We start from the raw sequence: 27,426 nt of genomic DNA, 5'->3' as shown, positions 1-27,426 counted from the left end.
TTACTGGACACTTCATTAGGGACACTCGTACCATCTTACCGAGACGTGGGTGTGTGTACAGGCACTGGCAAGACCTCGGCTACCTGATCATCTACATCACGGGTCGTCCTGACATGCAGAAGCAGCGCGTGGTGTCTTGGCTGTCGCAGCATAATTTTCCTCACGGCATGATCTTCTTCTCAGAGGGTCTAGTCCACGACCCACTGCGACAGAAGACCATCTTCCTCAGGAACCTCATACACGAGGTACACGAGACACTAAAACCCAAGACGACGTCGTGCATCACTCGCTGCGTGGCAATGCGCCGCATGTCTCATTGGTTGTTTTCTTCCGTGGGTAGTGTCACATCAAGATCAACTCTGCTTATGGATCCATGAAAGACATCTCGGTTTACAACATGCTCGGCCTCGGACCGGCACAGATCCACATAGTGGGAAGACCTTCAAAGAAGTACCAGAACCAGTGCCAGGTAGGTCTTTTATCACATCTCACAACTTTATAATTGTATGGTATGGTTGATCGGTCGTGAAATACAATGTTGCTGACGGGTCTTGCTGCTTTTGTTCACATTCACCTCCAGATGCATTTTATTGTGTTCTGTCATACTGTATGAAGTATAGATGCATATAGTTTTTTGCAACTTTAACGCTGCTGGTTTTTCTTGCTACTTCTGTTCACGTTCACATCTGCATACATAGCATGTATAGTATTTTATTCTGTTGTTTGTAAGTAGGCACACCTGCACCTGCAAGTATGGCATTGATACATTTTGCTACATACAACCTTGCTGAACATTGCTGCTTTTGTGCACATTCACATCTCCATATATAGCATGCAAAGTATAATATATACTGTATAGTATTTGTACATGTATAGTTTTTTGCTACATAATACAATACTGCTGATTATTCTCACTGCTTTTCTTCACATTCACCTCCAGATAGAGTATATAGCAGGCATAGTATAGTTTCCTGTTATGTAGAACTGTATACTTCATATTATTGATGCATTTAGTAGTTATTTTGTTTGTGACATTCAACACTATTATTCTTGCTACTTTTTTTCACATTCATTTTAAAATATATAACATGCAGGTTTAAAGACTGAAGATTTTTTTTGTAGGAAACTATAAATGTGATGAAGGTTGAGTCAAAGTTGATAAATCGATGATATTTGTTCAGCACTGTACAGCGACCGTTTATTGTGCCATGGACCAGTTTTACATAAAGGCATTTCAATGGACCAGCATAAGAAAAAAATAAACCAAATGATTAAAAATACAACTCATTATTACACTGAATGTAATTGTTGGAACTTGGAGAGGGGTCTGCACATGTTTTTCACTTCAATGAGCCAGTCAGTCTCATCTTGTGTTCCATAGGATAGCCTGTTGTAAGATGGGACATAGTAACCACTTAAAAAAATAAAATAAAATCTAATCAGCGATAACTCGACTTCAAGCTTTAAATGTCAATGCGGAGTAGGAAGTGGACTAGTTGATGAATCTTTTCAACCCCTCATACATAGTGTAGTATTCTGTTATGTAAAGTATTTATGTATCTATTGTTGTTTTGTTTGCTACATGAAATGCTGCTGACTATTCTTGCTACCTTTGTTTACATTCAGAACTGCACAAATAGTGTGCATCGTCCCAATATTCTGCCAAATATAGTGTCAATACATTTATAGTCGTTACATGCTGCTAACTTGTCTTTCTGCTATTCACCTTCACATACAATATTTTTTTAAATTCCATCTCTGTGGGCTCGGTGTAGTTCTTGAGTGATGGCTACGCAGCGCACCTCTCCACCCTCCAGTTCGGCCACCGAGCCCGACCCAAGAAGTCGCCTTCGGTCCGCATGGTCCTCAGGAAAGGCTCCTTCGGGCTCACCGCCAAGCCGGACTTCCTGTGCAAACGCACCCACCTGCGCAGGACCATGTCGGTCCAGCAGCCCGACCCACCTTGCACGCCCAACCCCAAGCCCGAGCGGGCCCAGAGCCAGCCGGAGTCGGACAAGGACCGCGGGGGAGGAGGCGGGCCAGGCGTGTGGGTGCGGGGCGTCATGCATCGTGGGGACACCACTCCTTGACGCTGGACCAGCAGATGGATGGATCGCTGGAGGACAGTGGAAGAGTTGAGGCTAAGGTTAGATCTGAAATTGTTATTAAAATCATCATTATACATACACCTGCACAATTTAATGAGATCAAAATGGACTTTCTCATGTTGGATTTTTTTTTAATTCAGCTCACGATGGCCATTTCCCTTGGCAACTTGAACAACATGTATTTGTTAGTCTCTCATGAGGAGACAATGAGCAAAGACAAAAAGGCAAATAAAGTTTGCTATTTTGGGGTGAAACAGCCATTTGAGGACCATTTGGGCCGTTTCTAAGAGTCCTACTCCAAGAGATTCTGTGTGTTTGTGACCAAATTTAAACTACATAGGGCGACACTAAATCAGAAAATATTTGTAATGAGGAATTTGACTTTTGCTCTTTGCGTGTGGGCAGAGCATGGAGAGACAGAGCCTTATATAAAGGGAAATCAAATTTAAAAAAGACTTAAATAATGATTCAATAAAAATGTATTGCCCATCAAAGTTAAATAAAAATACCTAAAAACATGTTTGGAAGGGTTCTTAAAGATTAAAGACAGTTCTTAAAGATTAAATGCAAATGTATTGTACACGGGCGTTAACTAGAACTGAACTGCACTTGGGCAATGATTTTCTTTTTTCTTGTACCTCTAGAGGGAGCTCCTGTAGCTCTAGTGCTAATCGTACCACACTTTGAGACTCTTTGAATCACTTTTGGATTTCATTCGAAGTGTTCCTGATTGTAGAGTAGCCTTGGTTCCAGAATTTCCAGGAAAAGCGCGGATACAGTTGAATTTACTCGTCAGTTTGTGTGATGAAGCCGACGAAAAAGAGATGAGCTCGAGATGCTATTATTAGCAGCGGCGCCTCCGGAAGGCGCCAGAATGTAAATGTGCTCATGATTATGTAAGAGCTGATCCACTTGTTTCCAGATCCGGGGACGACGACTGCGACGGCGGCGGCACAATCAGGGGTAATGGCGTCGTGGTGGCGAGAGCCTGCGGGAGCAAACAGCGCTGACGCGGCCACGCACATTAATCACAACTTTGCCGCCGATGTGACAGACTTCATTAATTCTCGCTCATATTTGCAGCTTCGTAGCTGCCCCCTTTTTTTTTTTTTTTTTATCAGATGAAGCCCCACTTTTGTCTTCTCGCCTCAACTTATTCAACACACGAGGATACAAGCTTGACAAAAAGATTCGTTTCGACCAATGTACACAGAAGCACTTTTTTGGCCCCCACATCTGCTGAACATTTTGCTTGGCTTTGCCCCAGAGGTTGCACTACCACAGTCTAATGCAGTCGTTGATGATTCATCTATGCTAGACCAGCGGGTTATTTGTGTTTGTATTTGTTCAATTTGAAGCAGCAGAGTGGCCCTGTGGTTACGTCTGCCTCACAGTTCTGAGATTGGAGGTTCGAGTCTCGGCTCTTGCCTTCCTCTGTGGAGTTTGCATGTTCTCCCCGCACTTGTGTGGGATTTCTACGTGCACTCCAGCTTCCTCCCACATTCCAAAAACATGCATATTTAGGTTGATTGGAGATTCTAAATTGTCCATTTGTCGATATGTGCCCTGTGATTGGTTGGCAACCAGTCCAGGGTGTACCACACCTTCAAAGCCAGCTCCCCCAAAACACTACAGAGGAAAATGGATGCATGACAGGGTTTGATATTACAGCATATATTTTTAGTTTTTTTGTGGGGAGGGGCTGTATTTTTCAGTATTTTTTTTTTGATTGTTTGTTAGGTATTTATTTTTTTCTGTATTAGTGACATTACCTGAGCATTAAAAGAAATATATTAGTGGTGTTTTTATTTGTGTTTTAAAGAGGTAGTATTTTTCTGTATTAATTTTTTTATTTGCTATTTTCCAGCTTACCCATGGCCACTGTGAGAATAAGCGGCAAAGAAAATGAATGGATGGATATTTATTTCAATTCATAAATTACAACAAAAACAACCTAAGATTATGTTTATCAGCTAATGATAACATTGATGCAAAACATGTTGCGACAAGCGGGGACATGAGAGCCTATGTTAGCGTTGAATGTGATAGAAGCAAGGCTAGTTTGCCTCAGTAAATAGCTGAAAGAAAAGAACAAATGTGCTTGGTGGTGGTTTTTTTTGGCACTTGCAAGAAGCACGTTGCTTTGTTGTTAGCCTTGTGTTTTAACATTAGGATTCTTCGTCCACAGAGGGCAGAAATGTCTTCTCTTTTATTTGCGCTGAGTGTCCGTTTGAAGACAGGACTTCTGTGGATCAGCAACTGCTACACATGCAAACAGGAGCAAAAAGTGATGAAATAATATGTAAAAATGAAAAAAAAATCCAACTGAATTTACTTATAACTGACTTTGATTGTTGTGTGAATGCTGAAAGACAAGCCGAGTTGAAAAATGTTTTCTATTGTTCTTGTTCAAGTGGAAATTCCAAAGCGAATTCTTAATTTGACAAATATTTTGGGGGGTAAACAATTAAAGGTTACTACATTTCATGTACTGTTTGACACTGAACGAGACTATTTTAGATCTGCAATTTCCGTCGAGCAAAATTGTTCGAGATTGGCTGGGGACGAGTTCAGGGTGTACCCTGCCTCATGCCCAGACTTGGCTGGGATAGGCTCCAGCACGCCCGCGACTCTACAGAGGATAAGCGGTACAGGAAATGAACAAATGAATTAGTTTGAAAAAAACGAAAAGTAATTGATCAAGTATGCTGCTCATATCCACTAGGGGCCGTATTTGCATTTTATGTGGTGATTGCTATGGTATGCTGTGATGTATTAACCTGAGCACATTTCTGATTTTTGTTTTTTTGTTTTTTTCTCTTTCAGCATTTACATGCAATTTCTGCTGCATTTCCCCACCAGTTCTTGCCGTAGCTTAGTAGCTCACAGTGTGAGGAGTCAATCGGTGCGCTCAGGGTCCGATTGAGGCTGCCTGTGAACATGTGTGACCACTCTGTACAAACCTATTTTTCTATGAGCAAATTTTGTAAATAGGAAAATATTTTAATTGTCTTTGGCGACCTACAGACAGGTCTCAACTTGTTGTTGTTGTTTTTTTTTTGCCTTAAGTTGTACTCGATGTTGTTTTTTGACCAAAGTACTCCTGTACATGCTGTTAGCTTTAGTAATTAGCTCTTTAATTAGTGTATGTATATGACTCCCTGCAGTCTAATTGCATCAATTAGTGTTGCGTGTGCAATAATGTATAACTGGTTGTAATTGAGTGTACACAATGTTGCTATAAGCAATTAAAAAATAAAAAGGTGGCAAAATGTAACAACAGACATAACATTAAATGGAGCGTTTAATTTACTAGTGTCCAGTTTGCTGCCCGTCAGGTGGTTTGTGGTGAAAAATTCAATTGTTTTGAGTCAGAGTGCTTTCATTATTGCTAAAAGAAAAGAAAGAAAGTTATTGACAGGGTCAGTCTGAAGAAATTGCTGGGTACTTCATTAGCTACACCTGCACAATCTAATGAGATCAACACAAAAAACTTTCTTGTAACTGTAAATAAATGAGTTTTTTCAAAGATAACAGTCAAATTTTATTGTCATTCACTCATTACATTGAGTAAGTAAGTTTTTTTGCACAAAAACAGATTGATTGTTTTGTACAGAGAAATTGCCGTGATGGGGAACAAATCATTGTGTGTTTGCTAGACGTTTTATGATTATTGCAGAAATTAATTGAAAATAAAGCTATTGAAAGGTTTTAAGCCACTTCTATTAATAAAGATCTTTTTTTAAAATCCACTTCAAGTTCACAGTGTTACTTGAAGACTTTGACGATCAATCGTTGTGATACAGTGACACCTGATGTGCAACACTGTAAAAGAGAAAATCTAAATAATGAATAAAGTAAAAACAATATAGTTTTTTAGAAGGAATATTACACACCAAGAGGGAACTAAATAGGTGAATGTGCATAGTGTGCACAGGTGGCGCCAGTGTTTTCTTCCTGTTGGTGTCCCAATAGTTTTGTCCAACTGTGCTGAGACTCTCAGTCAACATTTTGTGGATTATTTGCCAAGTAGCTCAGACAAAACAACACTTGTAGTTTATTGCGTTCCTTTCGTAGATTACTGTTCTCCGCTGCACAATTGAACCACTGTATGAAAACATGCTGGATGAAATGTATAGTCTACAGCAAGGTTTCTCAAACTCTTTGGGCCCAGTGACCCCTTAAAAAGGGGACACATTTTTCCAAGGACCCGCTCAAAATTCTATTTAAACATAACTGCCATGTGTACCCCTAGAGGCCATAGGATATTAAAAGTTGCCTATTTTGAGAGGGAAGAAAGATGGAATGTATTGGAGGGAAAAGTTGTAAAGTTTTTTTAAAAGCTGTCATCTTTACAAGAACAAAGACGTATTTTGTCGTGATAAAAAATTGTCATCGTATGAGAATAAAGTTGTTGTTTTTTCATTTCATTTCATTAGCTACACCTGCACAATCTAATGTGATAAATTTGTCATAATATTAAAGACAAAGTTTAAGAAGGGAAGAAAGGCCTAAAAAATATTAACTTTGTTCTCATAATTTTACACTTTTTATTCAGGAAAATATGCCGTTATTGCAGGTGTGCGTCACTATCATTTTTGTAATTGATTTTGAGTAATTGATTTAGTAAGGTTGTTTTATTGGCACACTGGTCCCCCATGTGTAGTTATGTATATTTTTTTATTGTAGACCCACATAATACGTCTCATGGATCCCCGGGGCTCCAGGACCCCAATTTGGTAAACACTGGTCTAAAGTATAATGTATAATGTCAATGTCCCAAATGTGGGAAAATGTGTTACGGTCTGATGAAGCCAAGGTTGAACTTTATGGTTATGACTCTAAAAACTATGTTTGTCCAAAAGAACCCCAAAAAGCCTGACGGTGGCAGCTTCATGGTTCGGTGCTGTTTTTCTTCAGCTGGAACTGTGGCCTTGGTCAAGGTACAGAAGTCCGAATTAAAACCTTCAGGCTTCTGCTTGTAAGCACTTCAACTTTATTTTGGGTTAATCAGAGGCTCTTTTAATCATGCAGGTGTGTACCGACTCCCATTTAACACTAGTTTGAATGTGATTGGTTAATTCTGAACACAGTTATAAGAGGGTGTGCGCACTTGTGCAACCACGCTATCTCAGTTGTTTATTTTTACCTCCCCTCTCGTGTAGATGTTTTGGTTTTCAGTTGAGTTGGACAGGTTATAGGTTACATTTATGTTGGAAAAATATTTTTAATGTGTTCGCTTGTGTTCGAAAAGAGGTGTGTAGACTTAATGAATGCTATCTGCCTATGGCGGTATAAAGTGCACTAGTGCTTAAAAGTTCCCAGTAATGAGGTAAATGATGGACTATCTCAACAAAGCATTAATATTTAACTACGTCATGGGACTTTTCCCCTGTCCTTTGTCTTCAAGATCCTTGCCTTGTGTACGTTAAATCACGTTTTGTCAACTGTGTCCACTTTCTTGGATTGTGCATTCCCCCCCACCCCCGTCTTCACATTCAAAGCCAAAGTATGTTCTGTAAAGCTAGGCTGACCAGCCCAGTAGCTTGTTAACGCAATTTAAAAAAAAAAAAAATTATTATTATATGAGAACCCATAAACAACATCCCTGAAAATGTAAATGTGAGTCAAAGTTGAATGAAAGACTGATTGAGTGCTGTTTCACAGATAAGGAGCTTAAGAGGATGGTGTATAAAATCAGATGGTGGAACTGTTGGAAAGGCAGAATTTTCCACACTGCCTTGTGCAACTGTACAAAATATATTGTCGATCCCCTGCATCCATTTTGTCCTTGGTTCCTTTTCTTTGACATTGACTGCACCATTGTCTGACTCTTGTTGAAGATTACATTTAAGCACAATGTTTTTTTTCTGATTGCGTCACCAACAGAGTCTCAAAACAACATGCGCCAGACTCGCTACTAGTATTAATTGGTCAAAGTTATCTCAAAGGAAGCCTCATAAATGTAAAATAGCACAAAAACAGATAGCAGACACTAGTCACTTTTTTGCCCCCCCGTTCTTGTGTTTTTTGTTTGTTAGCCTGTTAGCCGCTACCATAGGATTCAAAATAGCAGTCAGGAAAATGTCAAAACAAAAGGCAGGCATTGTGTGTTTTATATTTTATATTTTGCTACACTTATTGCCTCGTTTTTGTGATGGTGCCAATTGCAGAAACTGCACCTTTTTTTGGCTCTATACACATTGATCTCATCTCAGTTCTAGACACAGTTGACTTTGGCCCCCATTTACTGCCATTATCTTTGTGATATGGATGAGATTATGTGAACTCTTTAATGTTCACCATTGATCTTCCACCAGAAACATCCTAAGGCAGTAAGGAAGCAAAGTGTTTTTTTTCTGGGTTAAACGATCAAATGACAAGTGACAGACCCAAATGGGTGGAGCTGCTCAGTGCACATGGCAGCCGTGTGGCATTCATTGGTTCCTGACGCTAGGAGGTCTTGTCACAGGCAAAATGCCGTCAGTGGACATGATGTTGTTGTTGTGCGCTGAGAAAAGATGTCGCTCAGTCTGTCACGGTCTGTGTTTTGGTTTGGGTTGTGTTTAGTTTTGTTCCATGTTTTCATGTGTTCCATGTTTGTCATGTGCTCATATTGGTTGTTGTGTCCACCTGTTCTCGTCTACCTTGTGTCGAACAATCAGCTGTCTCCAGCCGCTCGTGTCTTGTCCAGGTGTTCCTCGTTGTCTCGTCAATCAGTTTGTATTTAGTTACCTGGTTTCTTTCAGTTCTTGTCGGTTCATTCTGTCACGTTTGGGGTTTGGTTGAAGGCAAGGTCAAATTTTGCCCTCTTGTTTTTTTTCCCCTGTTCCCAAGTCACTTAATTTTTCACCCGTTCCCACACGTTGTTCCACGGCTCCAATTAAGTCACGTCTATTCAAACCTGCCCCCAAGCCACGATGTTCAGTACCAGCCATTTTTCCTAGTTCACCTTCCCGAGACCCTGTGCACTCTGCCCCTCCCGTACCCTCTACTCCCAAACCTCAATGGCGGCAGGCTGAGGAAGCGACTGCAGGCCCTGTTCCTGCTCCTCGGCAGCTGCGCCAGGCTCCCGTTCCTGCTCCTCGGCAACTGCGCCAGGGTCCCGTTCCGGCTCCTCGGCAGCTGCGCCACCCTCCCGTTCTTGCTCCTCGGCAATTGCGCCAGGTTCCCGTTCCTGCTCCTCGGCAACTGCGCCAGGCTCCCGTTCCGGCTCCTCGGCAGCCGTGCCAGGCTCCCGTTCCGGCTCCTCGCCAAGCTCCCGTTCCTGCTCCTCGGCAGCTGCGCCAGCTTCCCGTTCCTGCTCCTCGGCAGCTGCGCCAGGCTCCCATTCCTGCTCCTCGGCAACTGCGCCAGGCTCCCGTTCCGACTCCTCGGCAGCCGCGCCAGGCTCCCGTTCCGGCTCCTCGGCAACAGCGCCAGGCTCCTGTTCTGCCATCCATCCTCGCTCCGGCGGCACTCGTCCAGCGGCCGCCCCCTGTCCCGGCTCCGGCGCCGCTCGTCCAGCAGCCGCCACCCGTCCCGGCGCCGCTTGTCCAGCGGCCATCACCCGTCCCGGCTCCGGTGGCGCTCGTCCAGCTGCCGAGGAGCAGGAACTGTTGCCGTCTCCCGTCCCGGCTCCGGCGGCGCTCGTCCAGCTCCCGTCTCCCGTCCAAGCTCCGGCGGCCCTCAGCCAGCAGCCGCCACCCGACCCTATTGTCTGGCCCCTGCATTACCATTGGGTTCGGCACCGTGGCCGTCCACCTGAATGGCCCTGTAAAGACCCTGGTGCTTGGCGTCCTGGACGACCTCCTGAACCACTCAGCCAAGCACCTCACCTTGGGTGGCCTGGATAGCCACTAGACTGACCTGAGGGGTGGACTCTGTACCCTCCTCCAGGCCTCCTTCCGCCCACCCTGGGTTGGTGACTTTTTGGTTGTTGTTCGGGGAATGTCTGGGATCCGTTCCTTTTGAGGGGGGGGTACTGTCATGGTCTGTGTTTTGGTTTGGGTTGTGTTCCATGTTTTCCTGTGTTCCATGTTTGTTTTTGTATTTATGATTGCTATAAGGGCTGTCAGTATTGCTGTTGTTATTAGAAAATAATTTGAAGGTTTTTTATTTTATTTTTTACATTTACTATGAGATCTTAGTTACTTACTCAATTAGTTGCCACTGCTCAAGTACTGTAGATTCCATTCCACAACTCAAACAAGTGCCACACCTTAGACAGACTCCTCCAAGTACTAGTGTCACTCGGTGATTGTTAATAGCCTGATTATTCTGTGCTGTTGAGTAAATAAATGTAAACATAAATCAATCCTCTACCCTGATTTGTCATCTGAAATGTTGCTATTTCAAATAAGTGCCACACCTCACATAGATGTCTCTTAATAGGTCACTGTAGTTGCTTAGTAAATGTTATGGTTTTTACCATGACATCTGACACCAACATGTGTCACCTTACCCTTAACAATATTCTGGTTCTTTCTGCAGTCGGTGAACTAGTTAATTAGCATATTTCCTCAAACTGTTGGCCTTTACTTCAATGGATGGCGTGCCCCATTTTGTCAGCCCAAGTGTTGCCTGCTTTTGCTGTATGTATCTTACGTAGGCAATTTCCTCAAAAATTGGCCCCACCTTGAAAAGAAGGCGTGCACCAATTTGTTGCCAGATGTGTTGCCCACTTCAACTAAGTGCCGAACCTCACATAGTTGCACCTTTAAATTAGTGATTTAGTTAGTTTGCGAATTTCTTCAAATAGCGGCCCCCGCTCAAATGGATGCCGTATCCCAATTTGTGGTCAAATATCTTACCCAATTCAAATAAGTCCTGCACCTTCCTATAGAAGTCGCTTGTGGTGCCACTAGGTGGTTGTTACTACCGTTTACTAGGACATCTGATACCATCATGTTTTGGTCTTTGGGATTTTTCCACCGAGATGTTGCTTGATCACATGACTTCTATGCCTCTTCTCCCGAGAATTACAAACCAGTGGGGCTGATGGATGCACCAATCATCACCTGACTGTAAACTTTTAAAAAATGTTTGTTTTTTTTTAGTTAGGGTGTCAACACTACACATTACGCCTTCCACTTTGTGGTGTTCCTGTTGCCATGGAAACAGCAGGGCTCCATATTTGGACCCTTGTTATGACTTGATATTGTGCTGACGGCTGAAAGGACGTCCTCCATCACACGCTGCTACACATTTGCGTCCATCGAGTGAAAATGAAATTTCCCCGGAGGAGGGCTCCAGGCCCTTTGGAGCGCATCTCAACAAGAGCCAATCAGACGAGGCGGGAGACAGCACTCGGTCACGCATGGAAATTATTTTGTCCATTTTACAGCCACCTGTAAGGAAAATAATGATCCCCAAAGAAGATCGCATATGCGGCAGCAAAGCCAGACGCCAATTGGCGAGAAGTGGAGTGCATCATCATCCTCAATGCGCCAGAAGTGGAAATGATGTTTTGGTATCTGGGAGCTGGCAGGTGGTGATGGGTCGCTGTCACTCGCCAGTGACTGCTTCACCTTTGCCGCATGCATTTATCCATCTGTACATAACTCAGGTTTCATTTTAGAGTGGGGAAAAAGGAAACCTCAATGTGATTAACAAAGGATGTGTGTATAAAGAGTAGTAAGAGGTTCACAGAGGCAAGCTGTTTAAGCCTGTTTAACGTATTCCTCAAATAGTGGCTGCCCCGCTAATAAACACCATGCCGTAATTAGCCACTGCATCCACTAAGAAACAAAAATTTAATTAAGATAAATAAATGGCTCCCTCAGGTAGACGCATCATTTTTCCAGTCAGAAAAATGAAATTGAAATTCATAGATTCTATCAATAAAAAGAGGTTAACTGCTGAGCCATCCCCTCCTTGAGCTGTCACTTTATCGTGGTGGAGGGGTTAGTGTGTCCCAATAATACTAGGAGCTAAATTGTCAATGGCTTTATGCCCCTGGCAGGGTCACCCATGGCAAACAGGTCCTAGCTGAGGGACCAGACAAAGCACAGCTCCAAAAACCCCTATGATGACAAACAATTCAGGAAGACGTTTTCCCTTGCCCACACGCGGCCACATGTCTTGGACATTCGGGAGAAGAGAGGGGCGGAGCGGTCAACTGATCACCACCTGGTGGTGACTTGGCTCCGATGGTGGGTGAAGATGCCGGTCTGACCTGGTATTGTATTGTGAGGGTCTGCTGGGAACGTCTGGCAGAATCCCTCGGCAGAAGGAGTTTCAACTCAGAACGCAGAACTTCACCCACATCTCTGGAGGGGCGGCGGACATTGAGTCCGAGTGGACCATGTTCCGCGCCTCTATTGCCGAGGCGGCCGACCGGAGCTGTGGCCGTAAGGTAGTCGGTGCCTGTCGTGGCAGCAATCCCCGAATCCGTTGGTGGACACCAACAATGAGGGATGCCGTCAAGCTGAAGAAGGAGTCCTATCAGGCCTTTTTGGCCTGTGGGACTCCTGGGGTGGTGGTCCCCCTTTTAAAGAAGGACATAACCCTGTCTCTTATTACCCGGAGTTACCACATGTTTCGCTTCCTTATTGAAGCAGTTTTGCGCATGTTTGCTTCCTCTTTCTTGATGTACCGGACTGTAGATTCATTCACGCCATAATGGCGTGCCACAGATGCATAACTTCTTCCCTCTTTGATCATATCTAAAAGTTTAACTTTTTCGCTGATGGTCATCATCTTCTTCTTCCTCTTGGGCGCCCCGGAGGAAGTTTTCGCAGGGGCACAGCACTTAGGCGGCATTGTAAGGGCTTAACTAATCAAAAAAACTTATCGCTTAAACAAAAAAAGTTATCACAAACACAACACTAAGCTACAGTGTGCGAGACAGTCAACAGCGTGGACGAGACTGGCGAGACACAACAAGGGAAGATGCTGGGTGAGGCTGCGATGATGCGCAGCCAATCAGCTCACGGGATAAATCCACTCGTGCTCTCATTGGTCGATGTCGCGCCGGGAACCAATCACGCGCCTTGTATGAGTGCCCGTGGCATGTACAGTACAGTACAGGCATGTCCAAAGTCTCTGAGTCAACTCCTCTCTTTGTTTGGCATGCAGGGAAACCTTCTCTCTTGTGCATCAACATGAAACAACGCGTCTTTCCGCAATATGCCTGCTGATATGGCTGTATTTTTTCATTTGTATGTTTTGATGAATTTTTTTTTTTTTTAATGAATATTTTGACAAAACCTGCGAAGCACTGAAGCCGGAAAACGTGAAGCGCGAAGTGTCGTGGGAGCACTGTATTTCATTTTATTAAGTTGGAGCTATTAACGGAATTGCCAACAGCCACAGAATACAATGACCGTTTGAGTGTGTCAAAGTCAAGATTGGCCGACCGCTTGCTGGGTTGGCGCGGCGGATAACTGTCTGGCCTCCAGGGGATTAATTAGTAACCTTTAAAGTTTGCATAACAAGATGTGGACACAGTGACTGAGTGACAAACGGTGGCACTTGAGAGAGAGAGAAACACTTGCTCTCCACACAAACATGGACAAGGCCACCAGTGACAAGATATTCTGCTGCAGCTGGATGCGCAGCAAGCTCCCCCTGGCCGTCAGGGAAGAGGTGTACCACCTATTGAGGATGATGGGGCCCCTGGTAATCCCCTAATGCTTTGCTTTGCAATGTATTAGGAGATTGCTTATCCTCGGTTCTTCCTAGTTGGTGGCTCGACTCTTCGGTTATCTCCTTCCGTTTGTGGTGACCATGTTCTGCGGACGCCTGACCAACGAGGTGATGGCCGGTTACGGATTAGCATTTGCTGTAAGTTTTTTTTTTTTTTTTTTTTTGCAGGGTTGCTTTCATAGGTTTTCGAGGAATTGTGATTATTGGCATTTTCCAATGAAAAATGTTGATCTCCATTTGTTTTAAAAAACACAAATAATTTAGACCTACCATATATGCTTTTAATTGGAAGATTGTTTTTTTTGTTTGTTTGGTTGTTTGGGCAGCACGGTGGCGACTGGTTAGAGCGTCAGCCTCACAGTTCTGAGGTGCGGGGTTCGATCCCCGGACCTGCCTGTGTGGAGTTTGCATGTTCTCCCTGTGCCTGCGTGGGTTTTCTCCGGGGACTCCGGTTTCCTCCCACAACCCAAAAACATGTATTCATTGGAGACTCTAAATTGCCCGTAGGTGTGACTATGAGTGCAAATGGTTGTTTGTTTGTATGTGCCCTGCGATTGGCTGGCAACCAGTTCAGGTTGTACCCCGCCTCCTGCCCGATGATCGCTGGAATAGACTCCAGCACGCCCGCAACCATAGTGAGGAGAAGCGGATGGATGTTTGTTTGTTTTAGTCCAAAACAATGTAAAAATAACTTGGCCATACATTTGTTTCTGTGCAGATTGTTTTACCTTCTTACGCAAAAAAAAAATAATAATAATAAAATAATAATAATTACTATTACTCGGACATATAGTACACCACCAGTAAAAATTTTTGGCCACACCTTCTCATACTATGTGATGAGAAACAGTGTCCAAACTTCTGACGATAGTGTACATGCTTTTCATTGTGCATTGTTTTTGTTCAGTTGTTTTCTTTTTTTTAATCTGAAGAAATGAATTTCCCCTTGTTTTTTGGATATATTTGGAGTTATTTGTTTTTCTTTGGATAACATTTTTTTTGTTTTGTTTTTATCTCAAACAAAATAAAAATTTCTTATCTCGAAACATTTTTTTGTTTGTTGGATATAGTTACAGATGCATGCATTTCACTGGAGATATATGCCTTGCATTGAATGATTCGGATGTTTGGAAGTGGTCGGTGGGGCTGTAGGCGCAGAAGGGCAGTCACTCTTCCGTCATACAGCCCTAGGGCAGCTGTTGCTACACAAGTAGTTTGACACCACCTGGGTGTGACTGTGGAGTGAATGAGTAATGCATGCAATTGTTCAGCGTCTTTGAGTTCCTTGAGAAGCTCTATATAAGTGTAATGCATTAAAATTATTCATTCTGATTGCATTGAATGATATTTTTGTTTTTATTTGTATTTTTTTACTTTTTTTCTGGATATATTTGGACATACATGCGTGTCTTTGTACTATAACAAACACATTTTATGGGGGACAGATTTGCTATTCATCAAAGAGGATATGCTTTTCTTTGGACAACAAGGAAAATATGTTGTCCTTCATTGTTATACATTTCTATTTAAAACTGAAAAAGTATATATAATTTTCTTTGTTTTTTGAGAGACGAATGGTAATTATTGGTAGCGTCAATACTTACAACTAAAAACTACTGAAATAACTTGAACATAGAAGCTGTTTATTGGAACATGTGTTTTGTTTTTATACAAAAAAAAAATACTTGGGCATACATACTTTTCATTCAGAGATACATGCATTTCATTGGGGATACATGTTTTCAAGGGAACAAAAAATGTCGTTTTTTTCTTTTTAGTACCCCAGCCCCTCAAAAAAAAATAAAAATAAAAATACTTGGGCATAAACGCCTTTATTTATAGATACAGTACATGCTTTTGATTGGACAACATCAGTGTTCTTTTTGTTTAAATAAAAGTGTATATATTTGAAAATGCATGATTTTCTTTTGACACCAACAAAAAAAAAATACTTCTTTTTGGGACAGATTTACGTTTCATCAGAGATACATGCTTTTCTTTGAGAAAAAACATAAAACACTTTGTCCTTTCTTGTTATTATTGTTATTATTTGTTTAACTGAAATGCTTTTCACTGTGCTTTTCATTGAAGATACATTCTTTCTGTTGGATAAAATTGTAATGTATGCATTGTGTGACTTTGTGTCACCATCATTTGTCTTTACAGTGTGACTCTCATCAAACTTAATCAGCTGTCTTTCTTTCATAGACCATCAATGTGACCACAGCAGCAACAGGCCTGGGTTTAGGGATCACACTTGATACTTTGGTGGCTCAGGTCTGGGAAAACTCACTTATCCTGTTGTCTGTTATCTGTTATCTGTTGTCATACTAGATCGGTTCCAATTACCGGAGACAAATTCCTTGTGCTTTTATTGGACATACTTGGCAAATTCTGATTCTGATTCTGATTCCACTGACACCCCTCATTCCCAACCTTGAATGCTAAATAAAGACAACATCTAACAGACATTCGGTGGTAGGAACCTGCTGCGCGTGGGCGTGATCCTGCAGCGAGGCATCATCATCCTGCTGTTGTTCTGTCTGCCCTGCTGGGGTCTGCTTCTCAATGCCCAGACCCTCCTGCTGCTCATGGGTCAGGACCCTGAGGTCACCCGGTAACGAATGCAACCAATGTGACCGACTCGATCATCAAAGCATCTTTGTCCTCGCGCTGAACTTTGTAATTTCAGAATCGCACAGTTGTATATCACAGCGTTCATCCCAGCAATACCTGTAAGTTGTTTTCAGTGGTGGGCCATTAGGGCTGGGTTCTATAACTAATGCCTATATCAGACTACAGGATTTTGGGCCGATATCGGCCCAATTAATTGGGTCTGGTAGTGTGACATAATCCACGACCAACAATTTGGCCCTACAATAGCCCTACGACGACAAAATGAAAAGTCTAGCATGTTAGATTTTTTGGGGTATCTTGACTGTTTGGCAGAAGGTTTCTCTGGCCTTGGGTGTTATCACAACATGGGGAGTCATATCGAAACCACCATTCCTCAGTAACCCAAACTCCTCCATAATTTCATGGATAACAAAACTTAATCATGTATTACCATAGTGTTTTGGAAATTAAACTTAATTGTCAGATAATGGAACATAGCTTCATGATTATGAAATATAACAATCCAACACAACCAATAGGATTGCGTTTTGTGGACCGACGCATTGCCTCCTGTGCTTGGCGATGTTAACATAGTTGCACGCCGTTGTCAACATTTATTCACGCGCACAAATCAGTGTTCACTGAAACTTTAGAGCACAATTCGACAGAACACCGGCATGTTTACGTACAACCGCGCAAGCCCAGTGATCGTAAAAGACGGGATGAGGTGGTAACGGAATGTATGTCGTGTCGTGTTGCCACTGTCTGATTGAGATACAGAAATATTTTATGCCAGTAATCTGACACAGTGCAATCGTGAAAGACCAAATTTGTCTTGTCGTCTGAGCCAGGCATAAGATTTTAAGAGGTGGCTTAAGCTAGGTAAGTACCCACTGAGACGTAGGCACCAAAGGCCCTACCCGCCACACACTGTTTTGTATGCAAGTTTGACCTTTTTAGTGTTGTACTGTCTTCTGATTTGACGAATAAATGTGTATCCGTTCTTTAGGCAGTGTTTCTATATCAACTCCAAGTGTCCTACCTTCAGAATCAGGTATACAAACACACATGCTCCCATCCTATTATTAGTTCCTTTATCATTGTTACTTTACCACGTAAGATGATATTTTGAGGGCTTTACCACACTCAAACACCACATTTTGCAGAATCGTTCATCCTGGTGAAAAATCCAGCACCCGAAGCCTGTTTCACTTCGGAATATGAAATTTGATAGGCATGATTATCGTGAGTAGATGTACAAAAAAAGTCTCACGAAGCCATGACAGAAAAGGCAAAAAAGGTCATTTTGATCTGAAGATACCATTTTAGGGTAATTTTATCCATTTCCGAGGTTCCTTCAAAGACAGTAGCCCAAGGCTGATACCAAATTTGAAACACATAGACTGCACTTGCTAGACAAATGGACAACGTAAAATTAAAATGACTGCGGTTTTGTCGTTGTGTGTGGGCGGATCATGACAGCAAAATTTAATGACTTGGTGGTTTTGAAACTTCAAGCTCCAAAGCCAGTTTCCCTTAGTAACATCACACTTGGTAGTCATGTATATCACAAGTAGACTCACAAAAAGGTTTGGAGAAACCATGCCTGAAAAGACGTGAAATATTTGAATTGGTTTTGACGTAGCCATTTTAGGATGATTTTGGTCATTTTTCTAGGGCTCCTTTAAAGAGGAACTCCTTCCAGAAATGTTGTCAGATGGCTACGAAATGTGAACCGCACATACTGGACAGATGGGTGACACTAAATTGTGGAACATTTTGGTTTTCGTCATTAAGAGTGGGCAGAGTGTGGCGTTGTGGAGTTGACGGAGATGACTGACCATGAATCATGAAACTTTAATAACTACAAGGTCCAAGGTTTCCTGTTTGCTTGCTAGCAACGGGGTTCACGGGGCTCAAAGCTAACAGCCCCATGGACCAATGAAAAAATGTAAAACATTCGCCAACCTGCTCGGCTCATGAGACAAGTTTATTAATAGTGTGTACATTCATTTTCCTGCTTTGTATTGCATATACTGTCAAATACATACAGTGGTGTCTGCTCTCGGTTCAGACGGCTCCCCGAGATGGCGTTTCCCACTTGTTCTTTTTCTCTGCACCCAGCTGTAGGTCATTGTGTTATTATTTCCTTATTTTTAACTGTGTGTGTGGGTGTGCACATGTATGTATCTGTATGGTTGAATGGTCGGAGGGGATTGATTTTAACTAGGCAATGCACTTTGAGTTGCATATGTTTGTATGAAAAGTGATCTATAAATAAAGTTCCATTGATTGATTGATTAAAATATGGGTTTAATTCGTTCCATGACCACATAAGTCTAAACACTCATATCTCAAATCTTTCTCCATCAATGTGAATCGAAAATGCCATTAATTCGTTCCTTTTTTTAGCACTTTATAATATTGTACTTTATAAAAACATTAATGATATAATGAAATAGATTGTAGAGAATTAAACAGTCACATATTTTGCTTCAGTTCAGTGGACATTGTGCTGCTTTTTCTGGTGTGCGTACCTTGGTCACCTGGGGGCAGTAGAATGATCACATACTTATATACATGCAGACGGTTAAAAAACTCGCCAGCGAGCGGCAACAATATTAGATAATAAAGAATATACGCCATGAGTATTGTTATATCACCTGTGTACTGGTGTTGCTCCAGAGTTAATTTTCAATTAGCCGTTGCTTAAGAAGTTGTAACACTGTGACACAGATGGTTTTTGTTAGCTCATCTATGGCATTTTGCATTGTTGGTTATCATTAGTTTTGGGGAGTGACTAATTACATGTAACGAAATTATATAATTTAATTACAAAATGTATGTATTTGTAAACCATTATATTCCTATGAGAAAATGTGTAACTAAATTAGAGTTGCTTTGGAAATTTCCATCGGTACAATTCTTGTTACATTTGAAAATTAGCTGTAAAAGATCAGATTATATATATACACTTCCTCCTTCTAAAGTCGATACCTGTGAATGGTTTTAAGTTTTAAAGACTTATCTAAAGCAAAACTATGTGGTTGTTTTAAATACATAACAAATAACTGTCTTTGTTTAATCTGAAATTTGACAGTAAACCACGAGTAGGAGTGGCAATGAACAGCTTGAAGGCTCCTTTTTAAAGATTTGTTCACTATCTGCCAAACTGCTCAGTTGAGTTCACTGCAACCACACGGCACTCGTATCTAAATTTTTTGCTCGCAAGTCAAAGAGAAAAAAATCGTCTGAACGCCCACTTGTATAAAAAAAACAACAACTATAAACTCGTAAATCGGGTCACTCGTATATCAAGGCACCACTGTACTGTATTAGAAATAATAAATTCTCGTTGTACTAGTGTTTTGTCGTCGTTTCAGGGTATTATACTGCCACAGATGTATGCTGGCGCCCTGGCAAATGTGGCAAACTTGCTGACAAACTACATCTTTATTAACGTGCTCGATCTCGGGGTGAAGTGAGTTTGCACACACACCCGCACACACACACACACACACGCACATACACACGGGCGCGACTGAAATGTAAATTGGTAAAGACGATTTTGATATTTTCTCAGTGGATCTGCAGCAGCCAGCACTCTGTCGGAGATTTACATATGTGCCTTCCTGTTTGCGTACATCTGGTGGAAGAAGCTGCATAAAGCGACATGGGGAGGTGATCTAACTTTTTTTTTTTTTTTTTTTTTTAATCTTCCAGATACAAAAATCAAGAAATCTGCCTTTACAATAATAATAATAATGCAGATTTTCTGTGAAATAATGCTCACAGAAAGCATATCTGAATGCTGTAGAGATATTAAGGTTTTGGTTAATACATCGCAGCATATCATAGCAATCTCCAGATACTGGCCAAATATGATGGCGAACGACTGTCTCCATAAGTGCTTGACTTGCTTCCCCTGCAGGCTGGTCTGTGGAGTCGCTGCAGGAGTGGGGCTCCTTCATGAAACTGGCCATCCCCAGCACACTCATGACGTGCTTTGAATGGTGGATTCATGACTTCGGGGGCTTTTTTGCAGGTTAAAATGTCATTCATAATTTTTATTCTATGCTTTTCAATTGATGTTATGCTTTCTGATGTATTCTTTGCTGTCTAATATATTTTATTTCATTTTAGCTGTCCAATTTATTTGATTTTATGCTTTCCAATTTATTTTATGATGTCCTTTTATTTTATTTTTATCTTTTTCAATTAATTTTAATATGCTGTACAATTATTTGTTTATGCTTTCCATTTTATTTTCATCTTTCCAATTCATTTTATGCGGTCCAATTTTAATTTTAAATATTGACGATGTTGTGTAATGGTGTGTGGCAGGGATGCTGGGTAAATACGAACTGGCGGTCCATCATGCCTTGATAACAGTGGTAAACTTCAACTATATGGTATAGTGAGGAAATCTCTTGCCGGTAGCCATTTTGTGTCTCCATACAGTAAACGTGGCTGTATACATTTCATACAAAATGGCAGGTGACGCTCAGCATCCAGGGGGCGGCGTGCGCTCGAGTGGGCAACGCCCTAGGTGCAGGCTCCACAGCCGGAGCACTCCTCACCTGCAAGGTGGCACTGTCGTTTTCAGGTGAGACGCTGGTTTGTTGCAGGTGGAGCTTGCCACTCTGCGTTCAGCGTCAGCCATGTTTTCTTTGTTGTTTGCAGTCGTCTTTGCCGTTGTTCAAGCCACCGTTCTCGGATCTACTAAATCCGTCATCGGCTTCCTCTTCACCTCTGATATGTGAGCCTCTCAGCTAATCTCACACCAATCTAAATATTACAAGGTTAAATTGTGATTTTATGAGGAAAAGGATTAAATAAAACTTAGTTTCTAAAGAAAACACCCCATTCATAAAACAAAAATGAAAAAAAAAATAAAACACTAAAACACTATCTCATTGAGATTCTATTTACAATTCTAAGAAAATCTAGTAATATAAGAACAATTTAAAAAATATATTTTTCTGAAAAAGTTGTAAATTTACAAGAATAAATTAGTAACTAATGAGAATAAAGGTGTACTAAAAAAAAAAAAATCATGTTTCAATGTCCCCATTTAGAGCTGTCACCTTATCGTGGTTGGAGGGGTTTGTGTGTCATAGTAATCTTAGGAGCGAAGTTGTGTGGGGCTTTATGCCCCTGGCAGGTCCCCCATGCCAAACAGATCCTAGGTGGGGGACCAGACAAAGAGCAGCGAAAAGACTCTCTACCAAGAAAAAAAATAATAATCTCGTTCTCCCTTGCCCGAACATGGATCACTGGTGCCCTAGCCCGCACCCATGGGGGCCGACTGGCCACAGCCCGAAAAGGCAACGTGGGTTCCCCTTCCCCTGGACTCACCACCTGTGGGAGGGGACAAGGGCGTTGGGTGCTCTGTGAGCCGAACAGCAGCAAAATACAGTGATCTTTGCGGTCCGATTCCTGGCTACAGAAGCTGGCTCTGGCACGTGGATCGTCATCTTCCTGGCATGGAAAGAGCCTGAGCTGGTGTGTGAAGTCAAGAAATTCCAACTGGATATAGCTGGGCTCACCTCAACACACAGCTTGGGCTCTGGAACCAGTCTTCTCGAGAGGAGTGGGCTCTCTTCCACTCTGGAGTTGCCCACGGTGAGAGGCAGGTGTGGGTATACTGAAGGCTCCATGTCTTGCTGCCTGTTAATATTTGGGGGGACAGGTCCTGAATGTTGTTTGTGCCTATACATTAAACAGCAGATCAGAGTACCCACCTTTTTTGGAGTCCTTGGAGGGGGTGCTGGAGAGCGCTCCAGCAGGGGACTCCCTTGTTCTGCTGGGGGACTTCAACGCTCACATGGGCAATGACAGTGAGACCTGGAAGGGCATGATTGGAAAGAACAGCCGCCCCTGATCAGAACCTAAGTGGTTCTGTTATTAGAGTTCTGTGCTTGTCATGGATTGTCCATAACGAACACCATGTTCAGACATAACGGTGTCCACATGAGCACTTGGCACCAGGACACTCTGGCTTGCAGTTCGATGATCGACTTTGTTGTCATGTTATCAGACTTGCGGCTGCAAGTCTGGGTTCTCTGAGGTAGGCTCTCCTATCTCTGGGGTTGAAGTTACTGAGTTGGTTAAAAATCTCCGTGGTGGCAGGGCCCCAGGGGTGGATGAGATCCGCTCGCAGTTCCTAAAGGCTCTCCATGTTGGAGGGCTGTCCTGGTTGACACACCTCTGCAACATCGCATAGACATCAGGGACAGTCCCTCTGGATTGGCAGACCGGGGTGGTGGTCCCCCTTTTGAAGAAGAGGGACCGAAGTGTGTGTTCCAATTATAGGGGGATCACACTCCTCAGCCTCCCTGGTAAGGTTTATTCAAGGTTTCTGGAGAGGAGGGTCTATCAAGAAGTCCAATCTTGGTTTTAGGAGAAGCAAAGTGGTTTTCGTCCTGGCCATGAAACAGTGGACCAGCTCTATACCCTCAGCAGGCTCCTCGAGGGTGCATAGGAGTTCGCCCAGCCAGTCTACATGTGTTTAATGGACTTGGGGAAGGCGATTGACCGTGTCCTTCAGGGAGTCCTGTGGGGCTGCTCCGGGAGTATGGGGTACCAGACCCCCTGGTACGAACTGTTTGGTCCCTGTACGACCAGTGTCAGAGTTGGGTCCGCATTTCCGGCAATAAGTAGAATAAGTTTCCATTGAGGCTTGGACTTTCGCCAAGGCTGCCCTTTGTCACCGATTCTGTTCATTACCTTCATGGACAGAATTTGTAGGCGCAGCCAAGGCTTTGAGGGGGTCCCATTTGGCGACATCAGTGTTATGTCTGTGCTTTGTGCAGATGATGTGTTTCTGATGTCTGTATCAAACCGCGATCTTCAGCTCTCACTGGAGAGGTTTGCAGCCGAGTGTGAAGTGGCTGGGATGAAAATCCATCCATCCATCCATTTTCTGAGCCACTTCTCCTCACGAGGGTCGCAGGCGTGCTGGAGCCTATCCCAGCTGTCATCGGGCAGGAGGCGGGGTACACCCTGAACTGGTTGCCAGCCAATCACAGGGCACATACAAACAAACAACCATTCGCACTCACATTCACACCTACGGGCAATTTAGAGTCACCAATTCATGCATGTTTTTGGCATGTGGGAGGAAACCGGAGTGCCCGGAGAAAACCCACGCAGGCACGGGCAGAACATGCAAAACTCCGGGGCCGGGGATCGAACCCCACACCTCAGAACTGTGAGGCTGACGCTCTAACCAGTCGTCCACCGTGCCGCGGGATGAAAATCAGCACCTCAAAATCTAAAACCATGGTCCTTAGTCAGAAAACGGTGGTGTGCCTTCTCCTGGTCGAGGAGGAGATCCTGTCCCAAGTGGAGGACTTCAAGTATCAAGAACTGGATGAAGAATATTTTCTTAGATTTGACAAAAGTTGAAATATTAGAAATGTTGTAACTTTACGAGAATTCCTTCAGAATTTTGCAAAACCAAAGTTGGAATTTATGTGAAGAATCGTAGTTTTTCAACAAAAAATTGAATAGTTAGAGGGAAAAGACATCATTTTGTAAGAATAATATAACTTTATGAGAATGAAGTCATAATATGAGGGAAAAAAAGTGGAAATTTATGAGAATAAATAAAAAAATGTATGACCGTTTAATCAAAATAATAACAGAGAAAAAACAAATATTACAAGGATAAAATCAGAATTTTATGAGGGAAAAAGTTTTAATATTACGGGAAAACATTTTTTCTAAGAAAAAGTGGGAGTTTTCCATAAAACACTTCCAAGATTACATTCATAATATTATGAGAACAAAGTCATAATGTTGTCAGACAATTGACATGAATTTCTGAGACAAAAACATAATAAAGTCAATAAATTCCTAATATTTTATAGAGTTACAGCACATACTGCAAGAGCATTTCAATGTGGATTTAATTATATTTCTTTTTTGAATGGTTTGTTTTGACCCCAGTGTGGGGAAATAAAAAATATACAGTATTTAAAAAGAATTTTGCTAACATGAGCTCTTTCAGGAAGATCATCAGTCTACTCTCTCGCTTGATAAGTATTTACTGCTTCCAACAGTTATTTGATGGCATTGTGGTATGTAACAAATACTTTGGATCCATCCAGAGATGTATTTAAAAAAGTGCACCAAGCTATAAAATACACTTCATTTATTTGCCCTCGTCCAGGGTGTGTCCGGCAGGCATCTTTATAGGAACGGGGAAGCAAAAGATTGCGGCAGTGGCTAACTTCATCGGCTACTACTGCATTGGGCTCTCCATTGGTATTGTGCTGATGTTTGTCGCCAAACTCAACATTTTAGGTATTGACTTGAAGAGTTGTTTTGAGACAAACAAGATGTGTTCACCGCTCAGTGTTTTGGTTGTTTTCATTCTACAGGTTTCTGGCTGGGGCTTCTCATTTGCGTGGTTCTACAATCCACCTTCTACATCGTGGTCATATTCAGACTCAACTGGAAGAGCATCACAGAGGAGGTGCGAGTGTTGAGGTGCAATGGGCTTCTGAATAATATGGCATTATAATAAGTTGGCTATCTTTGTTGTGTGCTTGTTTCTTTGCAGGTGCTGAAACGAGCGCAGACGAAGACAACTGTCCCATTACTGAACACAAGTGCTGCAACAAATAACCACAGTGGAGAGCAGACACAACTCCAGCACAATGTAAGATCAACACTTCCCCCCCCCCCCCCCCCCCACACGTTATCACTACTTTACCACTAACTGTAAGTAATGCATTTACTGGCTAACTCACTGACTGACTAAGTAACTGACCAACTGCCTGACTAACTCGGTGAGTAACTACAGTAACTAACTGAGTGACTGACTCTTACAGAATGACCAACTCACCAACTAACTGACAGAATTGCTACCTGATGACTAACTGCCTGACTTGCTAACCGACTAACTACAACTGACTAATAACTGACTGACTGAATGACCAATTCACCAACCAACAGACTAACCTACTGACGGACTGATAGACGGAGGGACCGACTTGCGGATTGACGGACTGACTGACTGACCTGAGTAAATAACCGACAGTGATGTCAGATCGAGAATGGAGCGTTGAGCCTAATAAATTGTGTTGTGTGCGTATTCTAATAAAAGTATAAAGTCATGTTTCAATCTTCTCCCAAGTCAGCGGAAGGCTTCACGCACGTGAGCGGCGAGTGTCCTGACGGCAGCGCGAAGACTCCACCCGGTGACAAGGAGGATACCGTGCATCTCTCTGTTTCCCAATTGGTTCTCCGCCGAGGCGTCACCGTGGTTACGGTGCTGGGGCTCCTTGTGGTAGGCGCTTACGTACACTTCCTGGTGCCGCCACCCGAGAACATGCTGCTGCTTAAGGCCAACCTCACGAGCATCAACGCCACACACAGTCCTCTACAAACTGTCAATATGTTGGACTGGTGAAGACAAGATGAAACTTCAGCAATCCACACCCTTTCTTGTCAAAGTCATACATAATATAAGATTCGGAATGTTGATCTTTTTCTTATCTTAGAGCTGTGTTGTGTGGAAAATTGTGTCAATTTTAATAAATTTTCACTTATTTGATTTTAGTTTACTTTTTCTTTTTTATTATATTGATTGGCTGGCGACCAGTTCAGGGTGTACCCCACGTCTCGCCTGAAGTCAGCTAAGATAGGCACCAGCACACCCACATAAGTGGTCCGGAAAATGGATGGATGGATATGTTGTACTGAGCTAAAAAAAAATAAAAGAATACAAAATAAAAAAAATATGGGATTGAATCTTTTCTACTTTATGAAACAAGGCTTGTTTTTTGCCGTTACAAAATGTGAATATGAAAACAGTGACAACAACGTCACCACCACTTCATGTCAATGGTGTGAACCATCCCCCACAAAAATGAGAAAATTAAGTACAATAGAATGAAGTAAAAATAAAATTAGGATATATGCTAAAAAGAAAACTGTGATCCCATCCATCCATCCATCCATTTTCTGAGCCGCTTCTCCTCACTAGGTTCGCGGGCGTGCTGGAGCCTATCCCAGCTATCATCGGGCAGGAGGCGGGGTACACCCTGAACTGGTTGCCAGCCAATCGCAGGGCACACAAAAACAAACAACCATTTGCACTCACATTCACACCTAGGGGCAATTTAGAGACTTCAATTAACCTACCATGCATGTTTTTGGGATGTGAGAGGAAACCGGAGACCCTGGCGAAAACCCACGCTGGCACAGGGAGAACATGCAAATTCCACACAGGCGGGGCCAGGGATTGAACCCCGGTCCTCAGAACTGTGAGGCAGACACTCGAACCAGTCTTCCACCGTGCCTCCACAGTTGAAACTTGTACAATACAAATATCTTGTGTTAAACCTTGGAGAATACCTAAACGGGGAAAAAAAAACCTAAATTAAACAGGTTCAAAGTAAACTAAACATTAACCTTTTTAGTCGGCATGGTGACCAAATGTTAAGCACATCCGCCATACAGTTCTTAGGTCCTGGGTTCAGATCCAGGCTTCCTGTGTGGAGTTTGCATACTCTCCCTGTGCCTGTGTGGGTTTTCTCCGGGTTCTCCAGTTGAAGACAAAAGTTTCCTTAGGTGTGAATGTGAGTGTGAATGGTTGTTTGTTTATACTGTATCTGCCCTACAATTGGCTATACACCAGCTCCTGGTGTACCTTGCCTCTCACTCAAAGTCTGTTGGGATATGTTCAGCACACCTGCTACCCTAGTGAGGATAAGTGGTACAGAGAATGGATGGATGGATAACCATTTTATTTTGTGGGGTGTGAAAAAAAGCATACTAATATTGTATCTCCATATAGCACAGTTAAATCCTGGACACTGGGAATTACACTAAGTGGGGTCGAGGACAAAGCCTTGGGTGCACCTGAAGAGCAAAGAATCTGGTTTATAGAATATTAAATGTACAAAGACAGCTAAATCTAAATGCACTACTATACAAAAATACTATACAGTACAACAAAAATGAGCAGACTTAAAGGTTGATAAATGTTAATAAATGTTAAAGAGGACTATTACAAACAGTGCTCAAGATGAGCTCTTGTGAGCTATTGTTTTGTTTGCAG

The 27,426-nt window shown here is 42.5% G+C and overlaps 2 protein-coding genes across 3 annotated transcripts in view; both read left to right on the top strand.

The window, feature by feature from the left end:
• pitpnm3 (PITPNM family member 3) overlaps positions 1-5,547 on the top strand; it is an 84,823-nt gene extending 79,276 nt beyond the window's left edge. For both annotated transcript variants that reach the window (XM_061682413.1, XM_061682412.1), the window contains exons 17-20: positions 62-245; positions 341-469; positions 1,776-2,146; positions 3,031-5,547. In XM_061682413.1, the coding sequence (XP_061538397.1) occupies positions 62-245; positions 341-469; positions 1,776-2,090 (628 nt within the window). In that variant the 3' untranslated portion in view covers positions 2,091-2,146; positions 3,031-5,547. The remainder of the gene's footprint in view (positions 1-61; positions 246-340; positions 470-1,775; positions 2,147-3,030) is intronic.
• An 8,051-nt stretch (positions 5,548-13,598) lies between these two features.
• Positions 13,599-25,773, top strand: LOC133405333 (multidrug and toxin extrusion protein 1-like). Its single transcript, XM_061682199.1, has 17 exons — positions 13,599-13,709; positions 13,773-13,874; positions 15,945-16,013; positions 16,205-16,353; positions 16,429-16,471; positions 17,362-17,406; positions 19,736-19,833; positions 19,936-20,033; positions 20,284-20,397; positions 20,697-20,764; positions 20,850-20,958; positions 21,036-21,111; positions 24,367-24,437; positions 24,528-24,662; positions 24,740-24,834; positions 24,922-25,020; positions 25,498-25,773. Exons 1-17 carry the CDS (start codon positions 13,599-13,601, stop codon positions 25,771-25,773), a joined length of 1,758 nt encoding a protein of 585 aa, XP_061538183.1.
• Positions 25,774-27,426: the final 1,653 nt, after the last annotated feature.

Source organism: Phycodurus eques, chromosome 7 (assembly GCF_024500275.1).
Source record: "Phycodurus eques isolate BA_2022a chromosome 7, UOR_Pequ_1.1, whole genome shotgun sequence".
Lineage (NCBI taxonomy): Eukaryota > Metazoa > Chordata > Actinopteri > Syngnathiformes > Syngnathidae > Phycodurus > Phycodurus eques.
This window is presented reverse-complemented; position numbering and strand designations above follow the sequence as displayed.

Coding starts and splice junctions, on each gene's coding strand:
- LOC133405333 (XM_061682199.1), top strand. CDS start 13,599: ATGGACAAGGCCACCAGTGACAAGATATTCTGCTGCAGCTGGATGCGC. Junction 20,398..20,696: donor CTTCGGGGGCTTTTTTGCAG/GTTAAAATGTCA, acceptor GGTGTGTGGCAG/GGATGCTGGGTAAATACGAA. Junction 21,112..24,366: donor TTCCTCTTCACCTCTGATAT/GTGAGCCTCTCA, acceptor GAGCTCTTTCAG/GAAGATCATCAGTCTACTCT.